The sequence below is a fragment of the Triplophysa rosa genome, linkage group LG16 (assembly GCF_024868665.1).
Source record: "Triplophysa rosa linkage group LG16, Trosa_1v2, whole genome shotgun sequence".
Classification (NCBI taxonomy): Eukaryota; Metazoa; Chordata; class Actinopteri; order Cypriniformes; family Nemacheilidae; genus Triplophysa; species Triplophysa rosa.
Genome location: NC_079905.1, coordinates 19878558 through 19895289, shown reverse-complemented (window position 1 = coordinate 19895289; position 16732 = coordinate 19878558). Strand labels below are relative to the sequence as shown.

Here is a 16732-nt window from a genome sequence, read left to right as displayed (position 1 = left end):
GAGTATCCTGCCTTAGCCGATTGTGCTTTGAAAACATTACTGCCCTTCTCCACAACATATCTTTGCGAGAGTGGGTTTTCAGCACTTGCCTACATAAAGAACAAATATCGACACAGACTCTGCATAGAGAATGATTTGAGACTCAGACTTTTTCCGATACAACCAAACATCACAGAGTTATACAAGTCATTTCAAGCACATTCATCTCATTAAACAGCGAGTCATTTATTTATATATGAGTCATATATCATTTATTGTTTGATAAAAGAAAATTACATGTATTTAGAATGCAAATAAAAAAATGTTTGAGACCACAATTGTGACTGTAAGAAAGGGGGTATGCAGAATGATGTTAAATCCCTGGGGGGTACACCATTGTAAAAAGTTTGGGAACCACTGGTTTAGATTATGTACGTATGTGCCGATTGCCAACCAAACACAGACATATCACTTGATTTCACTTCGCATGCTGTTCATGTCCGGAATTTTTTTGTGCTGGGCCCGCTCCATCTATCAGTTTCAAACAATCTGCAAATCCAGCGTTATGTACACGAAAACGCTTTTTGGGGAACTGAAAACGTAAACTTTTGAAACGTGTCTCAAAGTGCAAGTTTTTAAAAATGACGGCATTATCGTTTCCGTGTAAACTCCGACGGCGGCATTTTCCATAAATTGACGACGTCATATGCATGCGTATTACGCGTTCAGTCTGTAGGCATGCACAAGTATTCCCCAAACAATAATGGCAGCCTCCATGCTGCATGTTTGGGCCACGTGATGTACTCATTATCATTTCTCCAGCAAAAAGTAGATGTACTGCACCTCTACAACCAGCATAGACAGTATTTATATGAACACTACTATGAACACACACACGCCATCAAAGTGTATTAAAAGTGCTTTTAGATAAAAACAGTGTATGAGGATGTGCGCAAGCATGTAGGGTTTCTTTATAGTGCAAAAGCGCCATCCACTGGCCTGGCATGCATAATACATCGTTTTTATTTGTTTTCCCGGATCCATGTAAATGCAGATCATTTTGATAATGCTGTTGAGTGTACGTGAAACCTTTCAAAAATGCAAAGGAAAAACTTTTCCGTTCTTCATCGTGTAAACGTACTCTGAATCTGTTTTAAAGGAGTCATGAATTAAGACATCAATTTTAACTTGAGCTTTTCTTATATAAGAGAGAATCGTATTCAAGCGAACATCATGTAATTGTCAAAACTGAAAATGCCCTTGTTACTGAAATTACAACCATTATTGACACCAGGCCCAGCGAACGCCAGGTCCTGGAATGCACCTATCTATGACGTCATAGGTAGGTTGAACACTGCCTCCACAGAAGAATATCAACGACTACTTCTCTAGCCCCGCCAACTGGTTCGCGCATGACAGTACTGAAGTAACACAAGTTGCGCGGAACCAGATAGAGTGAGCAAGCAATAAACATGCCGTTGAAGATCGCAGAATATTGTGTAGTGCCTGGTTGTGGAAGAACACAGTCGCTGCATAACCTTCCTTCGGATTCTGATGTAGGGTATGGTCGGATCAAAGTTTACCATCTGTGATCGTAAAACACAGTAACCTCTCAGCAGGACTACGACCAGGCACCAACAAGTCTGTTCTATCTATCAAATGATATGAATAAATAAAATATATGAACTGAGAAAAACAAGAAAAAGATACCAGCAAAATTCACCAATAGAATAAGGCATCACCACTTCCGAACATGGGAAATCTTGCAAATGAAGAAAAAGCACTGTTAATAGATCAACAAATGGAATGAAGACCAAATAATCTTTTTAATACTTACTGCTCTGAAGTCAAAAGGTGCCTCAAAGACCGTTTACAAAGCATACTGAAATAAACAAACAGTCAAGTTAGTACAAAATCCGTATCAAAGTCCAAAGCAAGCACTTCATGTTTTTTAATCTGATGGATATATTTTAATTTCTTTTTAACTTTCCCTTATTTCTCTCACCATCAACATGAAGACTCCACAGTCAACAGATCCGCTCACCTGTTGTGGAACATTCTAAATAAAAGAATACCATTGGGTTATTTGTGTAAAGGATATGAGGTATAACAACACACAACGAGTATGAGTAGCTTTTGCTTTTTTTGCCTAATAAAACCAACCTTGTTTTTGATAAGCTTCCACTGTCCTGGGGCAATTCTGCTTGTCAATTTACTGTAGTCAGCTGCAAATATGACTTGACCCCAAAAAATTCTAACAAAAGGTTTCTCAGTGGTTTACAGTAGTATCAGATGTACTTAAAAACATACTAAAAGTTTACCAAAGTTTGACTTCAAGAAAGGCCCCATTTTCAAAATGGTGGCCGTCAGGTCCTTAAAATTACCATTACTCCTTTGTATTCCTCCTAGACCAGGAATACTGGTGCCTGATACATGTTTTGGCCATGTAATATTCTCATTGGCATATTTGCATGATAGATAAGTGATTACAAGTACAACTATATATTAAAGCAATTGGTTACAAGCATATTTATGCGAAAGTAATTGCATATTTCTCCTTTCTCATATCGTTTTGCCTAGTGTTGGTGATTTCTGTGGTTCATAACCATTCTTTTGATTCCAATAAAGAATAAATTCATTAGAACTGTGTGGTACTGTAAAATATGTCAAAACAGGGCTGCCACGTGAAGGCTCAGTTCCGCTAACCCCTTTTATTTTTTTGTGTTTTATTTTTTCATATATTTTTTATAATGCTTTTTTTTTGCCTTTTTGTTTTTTTATATTTTTTAATACTATTCTTATTTATACATAACTTTTTCTATTTTCTTCAGTTGTTTCCTCTTATTCTGGTTTATTTTTTTATACTTTTTGAACTGTGACCTTGACTAGATTTACCATTAGTCGTCACACTCTTCCTCCCATAGAGGTTGATTATAGTGATTTTCACAATTCCCAACTTGACATGGTCCACAAGCAGGCATGCATGGTAGTCCATATGCCCTGCAACTGCACCGTTGTGTTCGGCAGGCAGTTGTGCATCTGTCCACCAGCAAATGGTGCCTAATGATGCCTTCCATCAGTGTGCCTATTGCACAAGTAGGTTCATAAAAGTATGAAAACCTCCAAGCATTAAGACTATGCTTTTAAGGGTTCTACTCTGTGGTACATCCATGATCATCTCTGCTGCTTTCCAATGATTGACCTGTACTCTGGAGATAAAACATGTATTTTGTCCACCTTGGATTTTGTTTGTGACCTGGCTATCAAACACAATGCTCCACCCGTTATTACGTTTGATCAGCCACTGTACTGGAAAGCAGCAGAGAATGATCATGGATGCACCACAGAGTAGTCCCCTTAAAAGCATAGTCTTAATGCTTGGAGGTTTTCATACTTTTATGAACCTACTTGGTGCAATAGGCACACTGATGGAAGGAACAGGACTCAGGAACATTATGGAAGTTGTCTATGGATCAAATGCCGTCCAGCACATGATGACTGGAAAGTCAGTGCAAAGAGCTTTTCGTGGATATTTGCTGGTGGACAGATGTCTCAATCACCTGGTTGTGTACGTCATCGCCTCTTTGTACACTTTCATTGTTTATTCCATCAGCTCCCTTCCGATGAACCTCAATTGGTTTAAGTAGTCAAGGATGAATTTTGTTTGAGCAAAATGGTATACACTGTGCTGCCAACAACATTTCAATGAGGCAAGCAATATCAAATGTCAGCATTCTCTTCCACCATCTTCTGAATTGCTGAAAATTGTGAATTTAGTTTTGTTGGGTTTAGTGTAATGCTTTATACTAAGTGAGAGCACACATTTAAGATAAAGGAGAGAGAAGCACAGGTCAAATATAACAGACTATAAATTCCTATATGCAATATTAATTAAGTAAAACTTTAAAATTCTAAAGCAGCCCCCCCGGCCAGGCAAATAGTGCAAAAACAGTATGCAAACAGTGGCGAGGAACCCAAAACTCTAATCGAGAAAAAAAACCTCAGGAGAACCCAGGCCCAACCAGGGGATTCCAGTTCCCCTCTTGGCAAAAGCTGCTGCCTCTGCACAAGCTCCAGAGAGCTTGCACAACAAGGCTAAATAAAATAAATAAACTTAATAATAAAATAAATTATAGTTTAAGGTTATCATTAATAATCTAATAGCATTTGAAATTTTGTGGTGAAGACATGTCAGGTGACAGCGTCCTTCTTTATCCAGCTCTATCATCTCAGCTCTTGTCAGGTCGCCGCTTTCCATTCTCTGCTCTACCATCAGGTCAGGCCATGAACTTCATCCTGCTCGCTGTGGTAACCTTGGAACAATGAGACAAGACTGGCTGAGAGTAGAGTACTGTTCTGCACTCTCTGATGCAACAAGTACATCAGTTGTGTTTTTGGTTCCGGTTGATCTAACTAATGCAGCCTAAACCCTCAGAGGATTTATATTATGGGAGTGTAGTGTATGCAAGATTAAAAAGATGCGTCTTTAGTCCAGATTTAAACTGACAGAGTGTGTCTGCCTCCCGGACAGTTTAGGCGCTACATAGGAAAAGGATCTACCACCTGCACTTGATTTTGAAATTCTAGGTATTACCAACTGACAGGACGCCTGAGAGCGTAATGCACGTGAAGGACTGTATACAAGAGGAGTTCACTCAAGTACTGAGGAGCTAAACCATGTAGGGCAGGGCTAGTCAACTGGCGGCCCGTGGGCCAAATGCGGCCTGCCAATCATCTTTATCTGGCCCGCCTTAACATTTCAAATAAGTGGAGAGACTTTAAGAGCGGTGTTCTTTAAGAAATGCACGTTCTGAGATGCCAAAAGCGCTGCTACATTCAATACAAAAGTAATTCCCATGGCTTATAATGACAAACTGACGTCTTATAAAGCGATTTGATCGCTCTGTCCAAAAAACGTAATGTTAGTTGCAACGTTATAATCGGCAATCCACAGCAGTCGTTTTGCACACTGGTCGCTATCCAAAACGCGTCTTGTGTCCTTGAAAGCAACTGCAGGAAGGGTACTCCACGTGAACGGTTGTCTCAGATAAGGGAAACTGTGTTGTTTTTATTACAGCATTCATTACCTGTGTACGATTGAAACGGCTATATTTACGAAAAACAGCTGTTCATCTCCCTCCAGAACTCGCACTACAAAGGATCTTCCCTTCTAAGTGCATGGCGCACATGAATGCGATTGTAATTCACCCGAAGATGCGACGATAATATTCAGTTATTTGCACAGATCAATTGATTCGCTTTATAAGATGCCAGTTTAACGTCACAAGGGGCAGGGATTACTTTTGTGCTGAATGTATTAGTGTTTTTTACTTTCATTGATTTAATTTTTTTTACTTCAGCCAAAAATATTCATAAATATCTTTTTGAAAAAACAATGCCACCCACATCTTGGATGGACTGAGGGTGAGTCAATTAATAGCAGTTTTATTTTGGGGTAAACTAACACATCAAGGAATGTCAAATAACATTAAAAAGACAATACCCCTTTTAATTAAATATCATAAAAAGGCACAAATACCGGATGCAATATCTGTGTGCATGTTTTAATATATGATCTAAAAGTAACAGCAAAAAAACAGTATAAAAGGAACAAAATGCAATAAATAACAGAAATAAAATATAATATATGGTAAAAAACTGGCCCGCATCCTATTTATACTTTTGGAATCTGGCCCAGGGTAAGTGGTAGCCAGGGCATGGCTTGTTAGCTTCATGAAGATCCTGTTAGACTGATTGGTTACCTGAGTAAAATGAGCACACCCCCTTGTCTATGTGACACTGTGCTGCAAAGATATCCATCTGAGCCTTTTATTATGTCAGTCTATGAAATCAGTTGCTAGGGCATGGCTTGATTGCTTCATGATGATCCTGAAAGACTGGTTGGTTGCCTGAATACTTAACATTGAAACCTGAAACATATATCTAAAGAAATTGTTACAACCCCTTGGATCCGAGAGCCTCAACTGATGCGTGAAGTTTTCCTTTAACCCATGATGCAGGACAACGTGATGTATTTTAAACGTCTTTATCCGTACATCATGCATCGAATCAATACTCCCCACAGCACCGTGAAAACTATATTGAACACGCATACAAATGACAAAATTCATAATTCAACAAACTCATAAACATGTCAAATCACCTCAAGATTACATTACACAACAAACATTCATTCATACAACTCTTTTTAGGGTCAAGCCAATAAGTGGTGTAGACATTTATTGCACACCCGTCAACATTTGTGTACCAAATTCCGGGAGACCTGCCTTTGCATTTGCAAGCACCACAAATAATTAACCGGCAGGATAGTAATAGTGATGCTAAACTTTACGAAGAAAGAGTTAATAAGTTATAAGATAAGTGATATCAGATGTAGCGGTTTTAGCTAGTTAAAATATTAATGAGCAAAGCTCACCAAATATGGTTCTCCACCAGATCTGTCAAGATCACATCCATGAAATGAGTTATTTAAAACATCAATTTCAGTCAAGGAATTAGTTTAGCTCAAAGGAAATACATTTAATAATCGTGATCAAATATACTTATTTTACGGTCTCTGATTAGTAATATAAAGCATAACAATACTCGTCCAGTGAATGCATCAATGATATTATATACTTTACATTATCTCATGGCCATAAGTAACGTGACTTTACCAAACAGGATTTAATGCAAAGGTAGCGAATCGAAACACAGTAAAAGGGACCAAGTTTGTGAGCGTGAATACAGAAAACCCATCACAAATGAATATATATGGTTGTTTATTAAACTCTACCCTACATGGTAAAAAAAACAATGACGATCGCATAAAACAAAAAAATACATGAAACACAAACGTGCTAGGAAGCGCGGAGAGAGAAAGAGAGAGGGCATGGCAGCGATTTCTGAACACCGATAAAAATCATCTTTAACAAAGAGGCACAGACTTAACGCAGCTATTCTATAACTAGAACGGATACTTGCAAGCTCTGTGCTCGACCGATATCCGTATGCGCGTGTAGAGATGTAATTGTTCAAAAGGTTTCAGAATGCAGTCCAGCTGGAAAGTCCCAGACCTCGTGATCGGCCGCATAGCTTAGCCACGTGGCAGCAGAAGTCCATTGTTCCTTCTTTTTCCCCAGTGGGGGGAAAAGGGCAGTCTCCGAAGAGACGCCACGAACCAAGTTTTGAGGGCCGGTATACAGCAGAAGAGAGAGAGAGAAGGGAAGAGAGGCTTTTCAGAGCAGGCTCGATATTTAACCTCATGAGAGGGCATGCCCACCTGAGTTTGAATCGACCAATCAGAGTTGAGCAGGGAAGAGGTTCTTTGTCCACTCAACATCTAATTTGCATCTTTATGACCTCCTGGCAACTTTACAAAATACCATTCCAAATTATAACATAATGAAAAGAAAGTGTTCTATGGTCACACAATATATGTAAACAAGGAGGAATTGTAAAGACAAACATTTATATATCAAATATGCTAAGGTTTGAATTGCATCACGACATGATTCATTCGGAGGTACGAATACAAACAAAGCCTGAATTAACTTGCCTATTTAACAATTACAGATTATTTAAAAATGGCAAGAGCGAAAACATATAAACTAGATATTTAGATATGTTTATATAAAAGGACAGTTGAATCACACAAGTTCCTATTTGTCAGATAAGTTTCTCTGGTTAGCCTCAGATGTTAAGTTCCAGATGAGACAGAGAGACTTCTCACCTCTGCTTTGAAGCTTAGGAGTCGTAAAATATCCCACAGAGAATCAATACTTTCGGTGAGAGCACCAACCCAAGTCCAGGCCTCCTGGAAAAGATCTGACTCCGTCCTGATTTCTTGATATCAACATCAAAAAATCAAAAGAGAGTGGAGTGGGTTTATGGCTCTTCTTTCAATGACTCCGACCATTTGGATTTGGCTTATGCTACATTCTCTACACAGATAAATGCTGAAATTGTGCGTAGTAAAAGATGAACAGTATGAATGTTTGGATTGTAACCTTCACTTTTGGATTATGCTTTTGACTGAAGCTTAAAGAAACTCATCTATTATATTCTGTATGTATTTGTTTTAGAGTGTAACAACGTGAATCACTCTAAAGGTCCTTTGGTGAAGAATGGCCACACTGCTCTAGTGACTGGAGACCACAGGATGGATACGGCATCAGATGTTAAGGGACCATCTCGGCCGCCAGCAGAAGAACAGAGAAATAGCCTCGGACTTGAACCAGAGCGACGCAGCCGAGTGCCCTCCGATGTTAGCCGGAACCGACAGCCTTTGGATGTGGATGCTCGAACCCGGTTACTGCCTGATATGGACCGCCGCAGCCATCTGTCGTCAGACATTGAGAAACAAGCATTATCATTACAGACAGAGAGACATGGACATGATGAGAGAAGGTATCGAAAGGATGAAAGGGAGGACAAAGGAAATAAGGACAGATATAGAAGGGATAAAAAAGTTGACAGGGAAGGACACAGAGAAGACAGAGACAGACGTGAGAGACAGAGGAGGGATTTGAGGCCAGATAACGATGACTGTTATGGAAGAGGCGGCGAGCGAGATGAACAGGAAAGAGAGGGAAGGAATGACCCCGAGAAGCAGGAAGAGAAGGACTGGAGAGAAAACAGGGAGATAAAACGACTAATTGAAAGGAAGGAAGATCGTGAAAGATGGAATGAGCGAGAGAGAGAAGAACGAGTTTGGAGAGAAGACAGGGATAGAAGAGAGGAACAGGAAAAATGTAACGAAAGGGAGAGAAAAGATGCCAGGAGACCGGAGCCTGTGAAACAAGTGTCTGATGGAAAATTAGTCCGGCCTCAGTCAGAGTTGAACATGCATCCCAGTCTTCAGAAGAGCTCATCTGACATTAGACTGAAAGTCCGACCAGTTTCTGAAGCCATCCAGAGCAGCACGCTGCCACGATGCACACCCAATGAGGATGAATCAAGAGCACGAACAGGTAAAACTCAAATACTGTATGTATGTTCAACATTCATGAATAATAAGCTTAATCATTTCAGTGTAGGGGATTCAATGAGGAACAGTATTATTTAAACACTATTCTTCACCAAATTTGTAAGAATTATCATGAGCTTTGATCACAATTATAAGAAATATATTCTCCACCACCCTTTGTAAGGGAAACAAATATCAGCCTAAATTGGGATTTAATTGATTATGATCAATTATACTTATCTGGATCAAATTCATGATTTGGGGAAATTACTTAGCATTACGAGCAGGTAGCAAGAATCTGCATGTTTAGGGACTCCGGATTATGAGCATGAACTACAAACAATGTCACGTGTGAAATAAAACAGGACTTTATTACCTAGACTAGACACATACTAATCTAACATACACACACATACAGTTTAGCATTGGAAGAAGGTTGAAGTTGAAGCTGAGAGAAGAACAGAGCATGGATTTATGGCAGTATTTGATATTCAGAAGATCAATAGCCTGAACAAAACATCAGTTTCTCACTTTTAAAGCACCATTGTTAAAAGGATTTAAGATGCTCTATGCATCCATTAATAAGACTAAGTATGATACTTGCATGTCTTGCCCATCAAAAGAAAGAAAGTGTCCTGATGCAGTTTGTTGAGGCTCCAGTTGATCTTAGTTGGAAGTGATCTGTCATGGCTCTGCTTCATTTAGTCATGTTTTTCTTGGTCCTGTAGCAGAGTCATGACAAAGCCTTTGGTTATGTGTGGAGAGAAACATATTATTGTCCTTTTGACAATAATATACGTTCTCTCCAGTGTCTCGTCTCTGTTCCCGCCATCTCGTTCCCTCGTTAACGTTCCCTGAGTGTTTTATTACCCACACCTGCCCTGTGTCGTTATCCCTCATTTGTCTTGCCTTTAAATACCCTCTTGTTTCTTTGTCTTGTGTTCATGGATTACGTTGTTTGTACCGTGTACCCTGTAATTGTGTAAGTGAAGTCTCCGTGTCTACCCGTGTTTCCCGTTCCTTGCCTTGTCCATGGATTGTTCGTGTTGTGAGTTACCCTGCTGTGTTTTTTGTAAGACGTTGTGTCGTGCTTTTTAGTTAGGTTATTTGCTGTTCTTGTTTTATGTTTTGCCCCCACGTGGGAAGTCTTTGTTTTCTTTATATCTCTTAGTTTTGTTTTCCCCCATTGAGGGTGTTTGTTTTGTGTTTTATTAGTTATTAAAGTCTTGTTGAGTTAACCCCTTCACTGCCTGCCTGCATTTGGGTTCTTCCTGCCACAGTACGTGACATGATCAGAGTAAACCAGTTTTATGCAGAGGATCTGTATCTGGAAAGACGAGGCCATAGCCTGGCACAAACTTAGGGGTCCAGGTGAAGTCTTCTTCTAGTCCATCCTTTAGAGATAGTTCTACCCTTGTAGAGGTGGCACGGACAGAACCCAAACAAAAAGAAAAGCAAAACGCAAGAAGAGAGAGGAGAGAAAGAACGACCAGCAAACGGAAGAGACGGTGGTCTCTTTTTAGCTGTAAGGATGTCACATCCTACAGACGTGACTGAATCAATTCTAAGAGTTTAATAAAACTAATATGAAAAGAGTTACCAAGACACAACAAACATTAACATTAAGGAAATCACAAATGCAGCTCATAGACACCAAACATGATCTACATATCATATTGGTTAAATGAGTTACTACAAATCTAATAATTCTAGTAGTTATATACACACATTCATTCAAACTACTTTGGATTAATGTTTAAGACAGTCATAACAACAAGAACATCAATACATGGAAAGGTTATAAATGAATATATGTACATTTCTATATATATGTATTTAGGGTTGTATGTCTGTCCCCAAAGTGAGTAAAGAGAGTTCATCTCCCTACATTCCATTCGGTTGTAAAATACTCTTATCTTGATGGTTTGATGTGGGTTGCTATGGTCACCAGAGATCTGGTCCTGCGCCTAGGTGTTAGTTGCAGATTGGGGGTAGACCCCCTGGCGACTAGCTTGCTGGTTGGGGGTGTTGTTGTTATATGTAACTAGTTATTGCGTGTCTGATCAGTCTCAGGCACTACATCAGTCAATAACAATACAAGTCCAAGATCTTTTTGGAATTTTCGGTACCTGAGAACGCATCTGGGTGCTATTGCATTAGTGTTCTTCCCTATTATTCTTCCCTTTCTTCTTCTGCCATTGCATCTATGGCAGCTCATAGAACCGTACATAAGAAAGTTATGAAATTTTGCACACAGATAGAGGACAGTCTCATATGTTACCATATGTTTGTGAAACTTAAGTTGAGTCACTTCAATAACTGTGTTGCGGTCGCATTGCACATAATATTCGGAACTGCTTAAACCTAAAATGAAAGCGATTGGATTAATTGGTGAAGAAATTTGAAGCACAATTATGTAATGTCAAAAAAGCCTAACATATAAAATGGATAAAAAGCATTATCATAGCTACACTTACTTGGTTTTTTCGTTATGTTAGATATTTTAATTGCTGTCTGATTTGAAGCCACAGAACTCCATGTGTTTTGTTTTTCTGCAGCAAAAACGGCCGGATTGTAGGACAGCATTAAAAAACATCACAGTTGATTTGGAAAGCTTTACGCTGGAAACCGCATGTACATAGGCATGCATGCAGTTTTCTGCCAGAACAGTTGCTTTACCTGAACTTGCTTTCATGTTTTTCGGTGTTCGAAAGGAGTTTCTAAGAAGTTGAATTTATAGAATGGCGCAGCCAGCAGTACGTAATTAACAATTAAGAGACAATTTAATTTAATAATTAGGGTGGTTGCAGGAATATGTTCATCAAATGGTTATTATTTACAATCTGTAACTTATGTTTAGTAGGAGTTATTGAGTATTAAGTAGTAGTATTGCTGGTAAAAAACATGAATGCTCTTATTTGTTTTTATGTGCATTTTTGAGTAAAACTATTATTATTGTTTTTGAAATGACATTGATTAAATTACAGCTGACATTTAATATGTTTGCAGCAAATAATAAAATAGATTTTAGATATCTTATGAGTGGTAAAATTATTTATTGAGTGTCAAGATTTTTAATTACTAAATCCAACTAAGCTATTTAGACAACTGCAGTAGAAAGATATGGGGTGATTTTTCAGACAGGGATTAGTTTAGGACAGGACCTGGCCTTAGTTAAATTAGGATATGTAGTTTTTACAAACATGTCTTCCAAAGAAATATTAATAGCTTGCATCTTGAGACAAAACAATGGCACTTATATATTTTAAGATCTGTCAGTGCAAGCAGTTTTCAGTTAAGACACTTCTAAAATGTATTTTAGTCTGTAACTAGTGTAAACTCTGTCCGGGAAAGCACGCCGTAATGTTCAGAATATAATTCAATAATTTTAAACTCTTTACTGTACTGCTTGATTTTCAATAATATTTGAGGTTCAAGTTTATGTTGAAAGTATTTATATATTTATGGACATGTTTAGTTTTTTTTATTTAGTGGAGATGTAGGATGGATTTTTAATTAAAGAAAAATAAAAAAACTAGGTATTCCATTATATTCTTTGTGATATTTCTCACTGGAAACATTTAGCTTAAAACGTGTTTTACACTGGATATTTTGCTACAGACATGTAAAATAGGTTAGGTGAGGACTTTAAATTAATTTAATACATATTTAAATTCAAACAAGACCTGCAATTCAACAATTCCGCCTGAATGTATCTTAGTATTTTTACATGCTGTGCTGTCATTTTTTTGTCATATGCCATACATCAATACAATCGTTACACCTGCAGTTTCAAGGCTATGTTTGTAATAAATCCATAGTAATTAGGTTAATAGGTCAAAATTGCAAGAAACCACATAAAAATAATCGTTTTTTATTTATATTTTATGAAATACAGAAATATCACAAATGTCAACCTCAAGCTTGTCAAGGTAAAAAAAACTTGCATAAAACACTTAAAAAACACAATTGATTTGGACTGTTAACAAAATTGTTCGTGATACAATATTTTTTTATAAACAGTGCGTTGTGATGTTAAACAGATTAAATACTGTTTTTCAGAGCAATCTTTAGTGAAAAGCTAAACAGACAGTGTAAAATAATCAATTACTCTGCACTTAAAATCTTTATGTACTTTATCAGAGAACTATATGCAGCAAGGCAGCTCCTGTCCAGAATAATGGAGAAGGGTAATTGGCATACCTCACACATACATGGAGTGCATTTGAATTTGTGGGATCAAAAATAAATAACCATCTCTTCCAAAAAAGTCGACTTCGTTTCCACTAGAAACTGAATCTGGAGCAGTTGGAAAGTTCCTCTTCTTTGGACGCAAGTAACATTACGAGCTTCAAAACGTCCACACCCGTGTACTTTTGTTGTGCAGTCATAACTTGATTAAATTTGCGTTTGTAAATGTGCATTTGTGTAAAAAAGAAATGATTTAAGCAACGGACTGTCAGGAATGGTGGTGAGCACAGAGGACCGAACATTTAAATCTATGCTGAAGAGAATTTCTCAAGTATAAAAAGCCAGTTGATAAAGTTAATAAAATATGTGACCTAGATGACAAAGAGACAATGTATGAGTTGAATTAATAATTTATTAACATTCTTTCCAAACAACATTTGCATTTATCCCTTTCACACTTAATGGTCAATAAAATAGACAGTGGAGAAATATAAAAAGTCAAAAAAGGAAATTACAATCAGGTATTACAATATTTAAAGAGTCAAATGCACACATACAAAAAAGTTCTGAACGTTCTGAAAAGTTTTTGAACACATGTAAGGGTTGAAACATGGTGCCTTAATACCCCTGTGAGCAACAGTGGCAAGGAAAAACTCCCTTTGATAGCAATGTGATGCTGAAACATTTATATATTGAATACAATGCAAGTTTGTATACAATTACAAGGAAAACATATGCATGTAAATTTAAGATGGAGCATTATTGTCAAAGTAGTAGGCTACAGCATCATCACAAAAATGGTAAAGGAAGAAACCTTGGGAGGAACCTGGCTCATCAGGGGCAAGCCATCCTTCTGTGGCTGGCACATAAAAAAGCAAAAAAAATTCATATAGCCCAAATATAACAAGCCATCCAATCAATTTCTAATATGTATTTTCATTTGATGTTTGTAATCTGTGTGTAAAGTCTGTTTTCATTTGTGAAATATCATTAACTATTGACTGCCTGCATCCATTAGTGTTTTAGCATTTTCTAAGTTGACAGTTGTCAAGGTTATTGTAAGAGAAACAGATAATTAGGAATAAAGTTATTTAACTAGGAATACTAGGAGAAAAACGATGTATAAATAATAAATAGGACCTCGGAATGTCACGATGGGTGTTGGAAGGTGAACTTCTATATAGAAGTTTGTGGATCTCGGAAGATCACACGTTGTTATGGAGTAGGGTTGCACAAAGCTGGAAGTGTATTGTTTGTGTGTCAATACACAGTTGAAGGAAAGTTTATGTTTGGAAATCTTAATTACAATATTATATTTACGTTTTTATCTGTTGTGCACTTCTTCATAGTAGTTCTTGGAGCACAGAATCCTACTGTAATAAAGCTCAATAAAACGTAAGGAAGGAGGCGGGAACCGGCGAACATTCAAAACATTTAATCCAAAATAAATACACAAAAAATACAAAAACCGGCAACACAAACATAAACAAAACTTAGCATTTCCGGGCCTGGTCCTCTCTCGTAGGCAGTCCTGCCGCTCGTCCTCTTATACTCCCGAGCTCCCCCGTGAGGCATGCGGGACCGGTGCGCGTACAGCTGATACTCGTTATCACTCACGCCACCGGCCCCGCCTTCCTGCCCCACGGCTCTCGTCCCGCCTTCCTCGCTACATACCCCCATCGCCCTTCACAGGCTGGGTGTACCACCGCGCCTGTGCCTACTCCCCCCCAGGGGGCTCCCCCTTGAAAGCCTCAGCGCCTGGGGGTATGCACCGACGAGACAAGAGAACGGAGCCGGGAGCACCCCGACACTCGGTCCTCAACCAGCCGAGAGGCTCTTCCTCGCGGTGCCATGCGGTGGTACTGGACACTCCCTCGCTCCTCCTCCGCCCCCTGGCGGCCAGCGATGGCCCCTCCGGATGAGGGCAGCCGGCAGGAAGTCCCCCGCTTCCTGCTCCTCCCCTACACGGCGGATGGCAGCAGGCTCCGGCCCATGACAAGCAGGGCTGACTCCTCCGCTCCCTCCCGGAAGGCAGCCACCCCACCTAAGACCCAGGGGCACGGCAGCGAGGTCCTCGTGTCCTGGCGGCCGGCGGTGGCTCCTCCGACCGAGGGCAGCCGGCAGCAGGTCCCCCGCTTCCTGCTCCTCCCCGATCCGGTGGACGGTAGCAGGCTTCGGCCCACGGCAAGCGAGGCTGACCTCTCCGCTCCCTCGTGGACGGCAGCCACCCACCTCAGTCCCAGGACACGGCACGAGGTCTTCGCCCCGTCCGGGCACACGCGCCAGCACCACCGCCTCGGGCAGCCGCTCGCAGACTTCTCTCGTCCGCGCTGCCCAAACTCTTCGGCACCGCGATCCCCCTCAGCGGTGAGGACTCTTTGACAGCATGTCCCTCCTTCCTCCCGGGTTTCAGCACCACTGAAACAAAGCTCAATAAAATGGAAGGAAGGAGGCGGGAACCGGCGAACATTCAAACACTTTAATCAAAAATAAATAAACAATAAACAGCAGTAAAAACAGGCCGGCAGCCCCTCACGGACGACTGCCGGCCACACGAACATAAACAAAACTTAACATTTCCGGGCCCGGTCCTCTCTCGTCGTCAGTCCTGCCGCTCGTCCTCTTATGCTCCCGAGCTCCCCCGTGAGGCATGCGGGACCGCCTTCCTGCCCCACGGCTCTCGTCCCGCCTTCCTCGCTACACTTACGATGGGTACGTGGAAGTTCTCATTTCAGTGAATTTTAGAAATCTGTAAACACACATTCACATGATAAATAAACTGTTTGCGCAATAACTTATCACAATGACAGCGACTCCTAATAATACAGACGTTGTTTTACTTTACCTTTTTGTCAGTAATAGACATCTTCATAGAATTTTGTGGACCTCGGAATCTTTATAGAAGTTTGTGGACCTCGGAATATTTATAGAAGTTTGTGGACCTCGGAATCTTTATAGAAGTTTGTGGACCTCGGAATCTTTATAGAAGTTTGTGGACCTCGGAATCTTTATAGAAGTTTGTGGACCTCGGAATCTTTATAGAAGTTTGTGGACCTCGGAATCTTTATAGAAGTTTGTGGACCTCGGAATCTTCATAGAAGTCTGTAGACCTCGGAATCTTCATAGAAGTTTGTGGACCTCAGAATCTTCATAGAAGTTTGTGGACCTCAGAATTTTCATAGAAGTTTGTGGACCTCAGAATCTTCATAGAAGTTTGTGGACCTCAGAATCTTCATAGAAGTTGTGAGTCAATACAGTTTATGATGTCTGAAAATCTTAAAATGACAATATTATATTTACGTTTTTATCAGTTGTGCACTTCTTCATAGTAGTTCTTGGAGAACAGAATGTTATGAAGGGTACGTGGACGTTCTCATTTCAGTGTATCTTAAAAATCTGTAAACACACATTTACATGATAAATAAACTGTTTGCGCAATAACTTATAACTTAGGCGAGTTTGCTGGCCAATTAAGAACAGGGATACCATGGTCCTTAAACCAGGTACTGGTAGCTTTGGCACTGTGTGCAGGTGCCAAGTCCTGTTGGAAAATGAAATCTGCATCTCCATAAAGTTGGTCAGCAGCAGGAAGCA

At 39.7% G+C, this 16732-nt stretch overlaps 1 protein-coding gene and 1 long non-coding RNA gene across 2 annotated transcripts in view; one reads left to right on the top strand and one right to left on the bottom strand.

Moving 5' to 3' along the window:
* phactr4a (phosphatase and actin regulator 4a) overlaps nucleotides 1-16732 on the top strand; it is an 89969-nt gene that overhangs the window by 21359 nt on the left and 51878 nt on the right. Inside the window, exon 5 of the mRNA XM_057354846.1 lies at nucleotides 8064-8951. Coding sequence (XP_057210829.1) covers nucleotides 8064-8951 — 888 coding nt within the window. The remainder of the gene's footprint in view (nucleotides 1-8063; nucleotides 8952-16732) is intronic.
* On the bottom strand, nucleotides 1821-2194 carry LOC130567392 (uncharacterized). The gene is made up of 3 exons (XR_008964578.1): nucleotides 2143-2194; nucleotides 1985-2038; nucleotides 1821-1861 (listed from the first exon to the last, which is right to left on the bottom strand). It is a non-coding gene; the product is annotated as an uncharacterized LOC130567392 (long non-coding RNA).